The sequence below is a fragment of the Haliaeetus leucocephalus genome, unplaced genomic scaffold, assembly GCF_000737465.1.
Source record: "Haliaeetus leucocephalus isolate CR32 unplaced genomic scaffold, Haliaeetus_leucocephalus-4.0 Scaffold339, whole genome shotgun sequence".
Classification (NCBI taxonomy): Eukaryota; Metazoa; Chordata; class Aves; order Accipitriformes; family Accipitridae; genus Haliaeetus; species Haliaeetus leucocephalus.
Genome location: NW_010972775.1, coordinates 1836848 through 1848480, shown reverse-complemented (window position 1 = coordinate 1848480; position 11633 = coordinate 1836848). Strand labels below are relative to the sequence as shown.

General features: G+C 55.8%; 1 protein-coding gene across 1 annotated transcript; it reads left to right on the top strand.

Annotated features, from left to right (window-relative positions):
- Nucleotides 1-593: 593 nt before the first annotated feature.
- LOC104834366 (chromosome unknown open reading frame, human C15orf59) lies at nt 594-11401 on the top strand. Its single transcript, XM_010571594.1, has 2 exons — nt 594-808; nt 10712-11401. The coding sequence occupies exons 1-2, from the start codon at nt 626-628 to the stop codon at nt 11399-11401; spliced, it is 873 nt and encodes a 290-aa protein (XP_010569896.1). The 5' UTR covers nt 594-625.
- Nucleotides 11402-11633: the final 232 nt, after the last annotated feature.

The following is an 11633-nucleotide window of genomic DNA, read 5'->3' as shown; positions in this document are numbered from 1 at the left end:
AGAAGGGACAGCTCCCTCACATTGTCTGTCTGTCTGTCCTTGCAGGAGGGGACCCTGGGCTCCCCAGGACGCCTGCACCCAGCTGGGAGACCCCCACCACCCGGTGTTGGAGCTGACGACCCCAGAGTGAGGGCCTGACGTGGGGAGCACCATCGCTCCGCAGGGACACCCAGCCCCGCGTCCCCCTCCTCGGCACTGGGGAGCAGGCAAGGCGTGAGCCGCTGAATTTTAGCTTCCTGGGACATCCGAGGGACTCTTCCTCTTCCTCCTCCTCCTCCAGCTCCGCTGCAGCAGCCAGGTGAAACCCTGCCCGACCAGGCAGCGCTCACCTTCTCTGCTCACCCCATGGCTACCCCACATCTCCCCACGGCCACTGGCTGAGCCCCCTCTGCAACGTTCCCGATTCCGCATGGTGCATCCTGACCCTGCTCCCCGCTCCAAACCGGAGCCCCCCGACCTCGCAGGGAGGCGAGCGTGCGGCTGGGACTTTCCTGGAGGCAGGGGAACGTTAAGATGTTGAAAGCTCCCCAGCCGAGAGGGGCTGCGCGGACGCCAGGCCACCCGGCTAGAGGGGAGCAGGATGGACAGAGCCGTTGGGGCCGGGAACCGAGGCCGGTAGGGAAGGATGGACTCCCGGACCTGCCAGGACAGGCAACCCAGTGACCACCCCAGCAGCAGCAGCAGCAATTGTAGCAGCGGCAAGAGTAATTGTGAAAGGGAAAGGATCCGGAGTCGGATGAAAATGGTGATCGGGCAGCTAGAAGGCATCTTACAGGAGCTCAAGGAGGTGGCCAAGGAGCTCCGGGAGGTAGGAAAGCCCCCCGGGGTGCCATCGCATCCCTGCGCGGGTCACGGTAGCTGCTGGCCCCAAATGAGGGTGCCTGTCCCCATTCCCCTGCCTGTCCCCCCTGCCTCCAGGGCCAGGCTGGGGGGAGCAGAGCCAGCTCAGCATCCGCAACCCATCAGCCCCAGGAGGGACCTGGGGTGGCACAGCCCAGCTGATGAGCAATAGGATTTTCAAAAAGAGAGAGGGGAGAAAAAAAAGAGGCACGGCTTGCAAAATTGCTCTTGACCTTGACACTGGGATTTGCTTGGGGGCAGGGGGCCCGGCAGAGGCACCGGCCCTGCGGGTGCCGGCAGTGGGAGAAGCACTGCGGGGTCACACACCGGAGCGGGGGGGTGCCGTCGGCACCGTGCCACAGTCAGCTATGCTCTGCTTTGGTAGGGGCTTGGGGGGGGGTTCCAGGCCCCTTTCAAACCAGGGAGGTGGATGGAGAGGGGACGGTGGGTCCCTCTGGCATTGCAGAGAGCACCAAAAATATGGCATCAGCCCTGGGTGCGATGGGGGGGTCCACAGTGTGGGCAGGGGGCCAAAGCAACTGGCTGTCCCATAGCCTGGCTGTCAGGGTCCATTGCTCCTGCAAAAAAAAAAAAAAACCCACATATATACACATATAAAGTGTGGTTGTAGTTTCCTCCTAGTACTGAGGCACAGCAGAGTCAGTTTGGTGGGGAATTTAATATTTCTGCGGCTTAAGTGTTTGGGCCACACGTCTACAAGGTGGAGGGGAAGGGGACCTGGATGGGACTGGTAATTTAGGACATCTCTGCAGGTGGCAGGGGAAGTGGAGGACAGAAAGCATGCAGTAGCCTTGAGCACAGCATGGCAGCTTGCTTTTGCAATAGGGCAGGCGGGCATTTGCATCCTCTCTGTGGCCTGAGCCAAGCATGGGGTTATATCCAGAGCCATGCGAAACTTCATCTCCCCCAGGAAGGGCAGAAACTGGTGGAACTTTTGCCATGGGGCCACCATGGAGCAGCCCCGCTTGGGTTGGTGACATTTGGGTGTCACCCAGAGAGCGCTGATGTAGATGGACCAATGTCATCCTCGGTGCAGACGTGGCCATGGTCAGGGAGGTGACGTATTCCAGCCTGAAGCATCCCCTGGGATGCAGTGTCCTCCTTTGGGATGGCTCCGCTCAGTTTGGGAGATTTTAGAGAGGCTGTCCCACCGGGAAAGCCAGTGCCAGGGGGATGCCACATCCCACTACGCCTCATGGGTCCCTATGAGGGCTCCACCTGGCCGTGGCATCCCTAGAGATGTTCCTTTCTTCAATGGCTTTGCTGGTCCTTCCCGCAGCAGAAAGCAAACCTGGCCACCCAAAGCAAAAAGCCAGTCCCCACAACACTAATGGGGGAGTCCAAAACCCCTTTGACAAATCTTTGATGGATTAAAAATGGTCATAATAGTAATAATCGGGAGGCAGAGCTATTTTCCATTTAGCCTAAGCTCACTTCATGCTCCTCCAGGAGCCTAAAGAGGCCTTTAAAGTGAGGATGATGGCAACTGACCCCTTTTATTGAGCCCACGGATTTAAGGCCAGGTGGGACCAGCACAATCATACAAGCATCCCTCCTGCTGAGGATACAAAGGATAAGGAGGACCGGGATGGGATAAATCTCTGACCATTTCACAGCTGAGGCCGGGGTGTGCTGCCCACCAAGTTTCAGGTGGCTCCACAAGGTCCCCATTCAGCTTTTGGGGCCAGAAGGACCTTGAGCATCTCTGCAGCATCCTTGGTAGGCTGCCCAGGTCAGGTTGTATCAGTGCGTGTCAGAGCAGAGAAGAGGAGAAGGTGGCCTGAGGACACAGGGGAGGGGTAAAGGGCTCTCAGCATTCCCTGAAGATACATTTTGGGAAGCGGGCTTAAAGGAGGAGGAATAACGTTGAAAGGAGGAAGAGCTGAGCTGGGTGCAGCAGGTCCCTGTGCTTTGAGGAGCAGAAGGTGGCCAGAGGACACCCAGCCCCTGCCCCTCACCCCAGGGAGACCCTGCTGTTGTGCCAGGGAGGGCGTCCATGTCCCATGAGACGGCTTCTCCGGAGGGTGCTGGGAAGCACCAAGGCCTGGAGATGATTTTTCCATAGAGCTGGCATGTCCCCAGACACTGGTGACCTCCCAGGCTGCGTCCCATAGCCGCCCTGGAAAAGCACCCCACATCATGGGACAACATGGCCAGGTCAGTGTAGAGCCAGCCATGGGGTCCCCACCATGAGGTGGGTCCTGAACTTCAACCTTTCTCAACAACTCCTACAGCACAGCCTTATAACTTTGCAGCAACTAGTTGAATTTATACAAAACAGCTTAAAACTCAGTACAAGAGCGGGCTCCCGAGCTAAAACACACTGGTCCAGCTAAACCAGGCTCCAGCAGCTCCAAAGAAACAGAGGTCTGGTTTTCCCCAAACCAAGCAGACGTTGAGCATTAGAGGCTTTGGAAATTCAACCCCTTATCTTCTGGATCGCTCAGAGCGAGCGTGATGAGAGCACCTTACATGGAAATCTCTTTCGAGCCCACCCAGACAAGTATGTGGTAGACACCAGGCTGGCAAATTGTAAGCTCTAGGATGCTGGTGAAAGAGAAGCTGGAAAAAATAATAAGCCCCTGTGGTTTTCTACTTTGTACGTAGCGATGCTCTTCCTCGGCTAGAGGTGAGGGCCAGGACATGGGGACAACACTGGGAACAGGCAGCCCTGCAGCCCCAGGCAGGGACTGATGGCCCCAAGCCTAAATGGGCTCATGGGTGGGGGTCCCAGGAGGGGGTCCTTAGGGCCACCAAAGCCCTTTACTGCCCACAGGGCCCTGGTACTTGTGATATTGGTTTATTCTCCGACAGAGCCACAATGGGGGCTTCAGAAATGTCCATCCCTGCCCCCATCTCTGCTCAGAGCCTGGCCAGCGGGTCGAGGCACAGAGCTGGATATGCTCGGTGAGGGCAGTGGTGGACCAGATCCTGTTGCACCAGAGGCACCTGTGGAGCCAGAAAACCTTCGCTGTGTGATGCTGGAGGCCATTGGGTGATGCTGGACCTGCTCCTTCCAGGTTGTCCTTGCAAGAGGAGCTGGGTACCAGGACTTTGCAGGTCTGAAGGAAGCAGACAGGTCATAGCCACCTTGCAAAAACAACCCCCAAAGCCATCAAGACCCCTGTGTGGGCACGAGGGCTTTCACTCGGGGAAGATTCCTGCTCCAAAAACCACTCACGAGCTCCAGGCGCTGCTGGCTCTGGCTCACATAAGGCTTTTCTCCCAGGTTGTCCCTGCTTCAGCAGAGATTTTGAGTCCTGGACTCGGGCAGGATTGCAGGATGCTCCAGGGGGGAGGCTTCAGTGGCGGACCCCAGGGCAGCCCCGCTCCACTGGCCCATCCCTGGGGATGCAATGTGGGACCAGACCCTGGTTCAGGCTCCATCCCCAGCTCCCAGGAGTGGTTCCCACCTGAAGGCTGTCACTCCCAATGTCCGTTGGATTCGGGATGCTGTTTTACCAGTTTCTCCGCTCCCACTCTCCCTCCCTCCCTCTTTCCCTTTTGTGTATATAATTATTCCCCAGCACTCCAAGACAGGGCTGTATTATATGCGGGGAAAATGATTATTAAAATCTTTGATTGAAATCACACACTGGAAGTAGAAATCAGGCAGGAGGCAGGCAGGGAAGGCGCTTCCGCCGAGCGCTTGCCACACTGCCTGCCCTCCCACGTGCCTCGTGCCAGTCCTGGCCTTTTCCCGCAGGAATAAGAGCGATGCCATGGGGAAGAAAATACCCCAGGATGTCCCAGCCATCTCCACTGCAAGGCTGAGCTCCTTCCCAACCTTGGGGGATTAGTGCTGGGGGTCGGAAACCATCCCCGGGGTATATTCAGAGGTGGGAAACAGAAACAAATGTCTGTGCGAGTCTCCCTAGGTGTAAACCCCACAAAATCCCATGGGAAGGGTCCTACCACTCCTGCACCCCCTGACATGGGAGCAGCGGGGTCCCACCACCAAGGGAAGCAGCACCGAGGGGTCCCCTCCAAGCCTTTGGCAGGAGGAGAATCCTTCCTGCAACCCCTTATGATAATAAATACCTTAATAATGTTGTAATCAATAGGTGATTAGCTGGGAACGCTTGGGAAAGTTCACGGCAAGAAGGCGGCTTATTATTCTAATAATAACATGTTTTAGAGATCTGCACGACGATTTTGAACTATTTAGTGGCTGATGATCTAGCAAATGATCCCAAGATCTGTGGCACACTCATTTATAAGCATCAGCTCGGGGAAGAGAGGCCCCTGTAACGCAGCTTCAGTTTGCGAGCTCCAATTAATCATTTATTCCTTATTAAATATTTACTCACCTTGCCTGCGCCAAGAAGTGGTTTGGGAGATGCGGGAAGGTCCCTGCTCCAGGAGTGTTTGGCTGCGGGGTCATGGGGCTTTGGGGTGGCTCTTTTCCCCCGTGGAGGGAGGAATCGATGGTGTCAAATGCCTCCAGGGTGATTTGATGCTTTGGGAATAGTGTTGGGGATTTTTTGCATGGGCCACGCAGTCCCGTTGCACATCCCCTCCATGCATCAGCTGGCAGCAAAGCACACTGCAGGGCCAGGCGGGTCAGATCCAGCCTGGGAAAGCAGCTGTGTCACATGGGAAAACGCTTTGGACCCCAAAATGCACCGCCACTCGTGCGCAGTGGGGTGCTGGGGAGGGAGACCGAGCCAGCAGCCAAGAGAGCGTGGGGTCTGGGGGGATGCACAAAAATCCCTGCTCACCTCTCCCAGCCTAGCTGGGGATGAGAGGCTTGGCTCTGGGTTGGAAAAACAGTTGCATCTCACAGGAGGGCAGCTGAGGGGACACGCACACGGGTCCCTCCATCCTTGAAGCAAAGACACCCCAGGCAGCGCAGTGCCCCATCCCTCCGCTTTGATCTCCCCACCCCGGACCCCCCCCTTTGCCCAGTGGTCCCCACCCTGAGCGCCGATCCGCTTTGCCCACCCGCTTCAAAGGCCATGCCAGGATGAAGGGGCTGTTAGATCGCACCACTTTGATACCAGCATCTTCCAGCTCCTTCCTTGGCCTCGGGAATATGCATTACCAATTACCAGCCATGAAGCCTTTGAAGTCCCCTCTCATCCTCCCACCTCGTCCCTCACCTCTCCAGCATCTTCTCGAGCTTCCGCGACATTTAGCTCCTCGGTAGGAAGCAGCATGGCCAAAATGTGGAAGCTGGAGCCACCAAGCCAACGCGCAGCCAGGGACCTCCGTGCCTGATTTGCAGCCAATAACCAAAAATCCCATTAAAAAACAATGATGCTCCAAATGTTCAACATCTGCCTTAGCTGGGGAGGTAAACACCCAATCTGGGACACCCAGGCTTTTATCTGAAAAGCTTCTGGCTGCCAGCAATGGCCATGGGTATGGGGGAACGTCCGCAGGGTGAGTGGAGCACCCAGCACTCCCAGTTGGGTTGAATGGTGGGAACTGATTTTTGGGGGGGGGATGAACTGGTCGTCGCCACGGTTTAGCACATCATTGCTCGGTGCCCATCTCTGTGGGGTACCACAGATACCTCAAAACTCATCCCTTTGGGCGAGAGCTGAACACCCTTGGCCACCCAGTGCCTGCTTTCAGGGCACTTGGGTGCAGCAGGATGAGGCCCCTTGGTGACACCACACACAAGGTCAAGGGGAATTCTTTTTGTTCCTTATTTTCTCACTGCTGGGTATCCCTGGTTTGACCAGGGATGTTCTGCTGTCACCAGAAAGGTGACTCTTTGCAACAAGGTGAAACCTAAAGGTGAGGGAGGATGGGGACACATCCTCTCTCAGTCACCCCTCAGCACCTCCAGCACATGCTGGGGACACCTCGACCTTCATCGCCTGCTTGTAGGGAGACAGAGCCACCCTGGTTCCCAGGGGATGAGACCATCACCAGGGTCTCACCCCAAACCACCCGATCCCAGGCAGCAGGATGGGATCTGGTCCATCCCTCCCTCCCCATTGCTCTCACCGTGGCTCCCGCTGCCAGCAGCGATGGCCTCAGCTAAAAAAGCTTTGACAACCTGTCTAAAGAAGGAGAAAAGGGGGGAGAAAACCCCAAATCCTACTTTACATTTAAATCCTTAGCGGGTACCAAGTGTCACATAGGTATTTAACATGTCCCCGCCCCGTGCCACCACCACCCGTTTAAAATAGAAAGCGTTCCTAAAAATAGCCCTGAGTGAGCCACTGCTGATGTGACACTAATCCCCATGTGCCGTGACGAGGACCAGGATGAGGACCAGGATGGGGATGTGCCTCCTCCTGGCACCGACCGAGCCCAAATTGCAGGAGGTGATGAGGATGAGCAGGGACCCTGGGTGACAGGGACCCAACTCAAAGCCCAGGGAGATGCTTGCCCTGAACCCAGTGTTGTAATCGCTGAGTCTTTGTGAAAACAGAGGTGATCTCATTTTAGCTGAGGCTTTCAGCAGAATCATTTGCTGCCTTATTAAAAAATAATAATAGCCGGGTGTTTCCCAAAGGCAGCTCTTTTCCTGCCCTTTTTCCTAATTCTTTCTTGTCACTGAGAAAGAAGAGGTCACATCATCTTTTTTTTTTTTTTTTCCTCTTTTCCTCAAGTTTCACCCTTTGTCCCCCAAAGAAAAGAGGAAAAAAATACGGTAAAATAAATAAATAAATAAATAAAAAGAAATCTGATGGTGCATTGGGAACAGAAGAAATCACCTTTTCTAATTTCAAGACTTTCTTGCAGATGCTGGTGCGGATGCTCCCAGCTTGCCCTCAGCACCTTTCAGAGCCAAAGCTTGAAGGATGGATGGGCCCCTACCCATCCTCCCTGGAGGTCTTGTGTGGGCAAGGAGGCAGGAAAAATAAGTCGGATATCATGGTTGAGGAGCTTAAGCAAAGCCCATTGCCTTCTGCTGCCTGGGATTAGAACCATTACCCTGCTTTGGGGACCCAAAGTCCCCCTAGGAGATAGGGACACAATGTAGGTCCAAGGTCCATCCCACAAGCAGGACCAGGGATGGGCTTCAGGAGATCCATTCAGGAGAGAAACCACCTGTGGGGCCAGCATGTGGGACTAGGGACAGGTCCTCATGCAGCACAGGGAAGCAGCTTATATTGGCTCCTGGGCCATGGGCAGAGTGGGGTGGGGGTCCCAGGTGGGGCTGATCAGAGCCATTAAGGTGTATTAGTGACCATCCCCATTGGCTCCAGTCCTTTTATTTCTAACCCACCCCTTTTTCTCTGGAAAGATGGGGTTTTGGGCATCTTTTATTGCCAACGTGTCCAACACGCTCCCAGGCAGCAATCCCCAGCCCTTCAACCTGCGTTTTCCTGGTGGCATCAGCTGGTCCCACCACGGAAAGGGTCTCCCTGCTCCCAGGTCTCCCCAGTTGCTCTGCTCTGTGTTTGCAGCAGGCAGCAAAAGCACACATCCAGCCCCATCAAACCCAAAAACACACATCAAAGCCTTCACCCAAACCGTATCAGACCCCTATGCCCCTTGGGGCTGTGCCCCCATGTGGAGGTGACGCTATTTTTTCCTCTAGTGATGCTCATCCAGGTTGTCCCCAGGTTGTCACACAGGGTTTGGTAGCCCAAGAAATGGTCCTAGCTGAAGTCAGAGCCCAGAGATGTCCCATGGGGACCTGCAGCTGATTTAAAAGAGGGGATGCTGCGTGCCCATGGCTGGATCCCCCCAACAAGCAACTGGGGGGTTGGGGTCCATCATCCTTTGTGCCATCTCCTCGGGAGCTTGGCAGAGCGGGAGAGCTGCACGGGCAGGATTGTCAAAAAGTGAATTTTGGAGCTCGAATATGGGGATTTTATTAAAATTAGGTCAGCAGAATGTAATGGAGCCACTTCGGCTGCTGGCAGCGTAATCATCCCCCGGGCTCCTAGTTTCAGATGCCCACGTGTCCTCATCCCCCACGAGGCCTTTGCGAGGAGCCTGTCCTGCTGAGCTGTGGTTTATGGTGCATTTCTAGTGATTTATGGTGTTGACCCAAACCTCTGCGCGCCGGCATCTAACAAAGGGATGCAGAGACCAAGGGCAACCTGGAACTGTGACAGCAGCTTTGGGGTGCCCACCCTTGGCCACCCAACATGAGGATGGGATGGGGTGTCTGAGCCCAAGGACTCAGTTTTCCCCACAAAAGCGCTCTAAAAAATGGAGTTATGGGATAACAGCAGCATAAAAATGTCAGAGAAATGTACCATGGTTAATTACTCGTTGTGGATGAGGAGGTCCAACACCCACTTATGAACCATGGGACCGGTGGAGATATGACAAGGTTTTTCAGTGGCATGAGGAGAAGGAAAGGAAACATGTTTGGCAAGATATTGCCCACTGATTTGTCTTCCCTCCCTTATTTTGGGAAATTTGTGGCTGATTTCCACCACGAAAGGGCATGCGGAAGGGCAGTGGAAGGAAAAAGACAGGGAGAGAAAGGCAATAATGAAAAATAACCAGAAAAAAAAACATCTATGCATGAAGAAACCACCTGGAAAAAGCCAAGCAATGGGTTGGGTTTTTTTTTTTTGCTCCCAAATACTCTGTGTGCAGCAGGAGGGACACAGCCCCGGGGTGCCGGGGGGCACCGATGCCCTCGGGTGCCTGTGCTGGGGGCGGAGGGGGAGCACAAAATGCATCAACTAGATGCATAAAGAGGTACAAGGGGTATCAAGGGGTTCCCCCTAGCCCCCCCCTTGTCTGCCGCTGCCCACCTCCTGCTTGGCAGCGCCGGGACCAGCCAGGCCCTCTGCCAGCTCCCCCAGAGAGGGGGGGAGGCAAGCCAGCAACCCTGCCAAAAATACGCACTTCCAACTGCTGCCGAGTTGAATTTTCACGTCGTGCTCTGCCTCCCACACAAACTAAAGCCGCACACGCCCCCGCACGCGTATCTACGCGCAGAAACCACCAGCCAAGAAACACCACGATGCTCCTGCAGACACGGCGATGGCTCCATCCAGATGCCACGGCAGCGGCCTGCTCAGCTGGGCATGATTAGCACTGTGCTCAGCGCTGGGCAGCTCTTGAGCTGGATGGGATTAAAGACTTGAAGGTGGGTGATGACCCTCTTGCTCCCAAAGGTCATCAGATGGAGACCATGGTCCATGGGACCTGTGGGAGGAAGGTCTTCCCCTCCCAGCCCTGCCCGTGGCTTGAACATCAGCTAGGACACTACATCTATTATTTTTAATCTTTTTAAGGGCTTTTTTTATTCATGCCCCATGTGGGGTCCATCCCCTGCGGCATGGCAGGACTGTGACCCCATCCCTAAGCCACCACGGGTCTTGATATACTCAACACCTTGCAAGAGATGGAGGATTGGGGACTGAGCCCATCAGCATCCCAGCCAGGGCAGGGGGTGACAGCACTGTCCCTGTAGTGTCCCCACACACACCTTCCCATGTATTTTGTCCCACCACCTTGGGACATTTTCCACCCCCTGCCTCAGTTTCCCCAACCATGGAGGTGCCTTTTCCAGGGGGAATAGGAGGCAGTCGCTGGTGGCTCCACATGGTCAAGCGTGAGGGACCAAAGGACACCATGTGCATGGGGATTTGAGGTGGCACTCGTGGTCCCAGGGGACAAGACAGACCCCAGGGCCACCCTGGGAAGGGCCCACCCTGTTGCACCGAGCACCCAGGGGCACCCAAGGCTTCGCTGCCTGCCTGGGGCCCATGGGTGCTGTGCCACCGGGTGGGCTTTGGTCCCTGCTGAGGGGCTCCTGGAGCGGTTCCACTCAGGCTGAGACCTCCCAACTCATCACAGCGGTGGCGCGGGGGGAAATGGCAGAGATTTAGGGACGTGCTGTTATTACGGAGCAAAAAATGGGAGGGTCCCATCCAGCAGCTCCTCTCTGCCCACCCGTCCGTCTGTCTGTCTGCAGGTGGTGAGCCAGATCGACCGACTGACGTCCGACTTCGAGTTCGAGCTGGAGCCAGATGACTGGACAACAGCAACGGCCAGCAGCACCTCCAGCAGCGAGAAGGGTGGAGGCGCCTTCGAGCTGGGACCCCTCGATTTTGTCACCTCCGACATCCTCTCCGACAGCTGGGAATTCTGCTCCTTCCTGGATGCTTCCACCCCTTCCGACCCTGGTGACGGTCCCGAGCCCCCCCGTCCGCAGCCCCCGCCGGCTCGTCAGCCCGATTACAGGCTGATGAACGGGGGGATCCCCATCACCAACGGTCCCCAGGGTGGGGGGACCCCGGATTCATCCAGCGAGGAAGCCTTCGGCACAACGGCCGGCCAGAAGATCTCGCATCACCGGCCGGCTGGCACGCGGGAACGGGTCCGATTCAGCGACAAGGTGCTTTACCACGCTCTGTGCTGCGACGACGACCGGGACGGTGACAGCACGGTGTCTGCGGGGGATGATGGCCCCGAGGAGCCCGGCCGTAAGGTGCTGGCGGGGCCACCCTCGAAGCATCCTTCCACCGGTGGTGGTGGTGGTGGTGGTGGCCCCCCGGCGCGGCGGCTGACGAGGAACAGCAGCACGCAGACCGTAGCCGATAAAAGCACCCAGACGGTGCTGCCTTATATCCCGGCCAAGCAGAAAATTAAAAATAAAAACTGACGCCGGCTCGGTCGCACGGATTTGGGGAGGGCGGGTGGATGGGGGGATTCCTGGGGAGGGACAGAAAAAAAAAAAAATATATATATATAAATATATATTTAAATAAATCAATACTAATAATAAAATCAACATGAAAAGGTGGCAAAGAAGACAAATGTCCCAACTACCTACCCGTCATTTTCGAGGCTCAGGGAATTTTCAAACTGTTTTTTTTGTGGACAGAAGCTTCAGA

Bases quoted from the DNA above. Each gene is read 5' to 3' on its own strand.
- LOC104834366 (XM_010571594.1), top strand. From the start codon at position 626: ATGGACTCCCGGACCTGCCAGGACAGGCAACCCAGTGACCACCCCAGC. The intron at 809-10,711 runs GTAGGAAAGCCC...GTCTGTCTGCAG, and splicing joins TGGCCAAGGAGCTCCGGGAG to GTGGTGAGCCAGATCGACCG.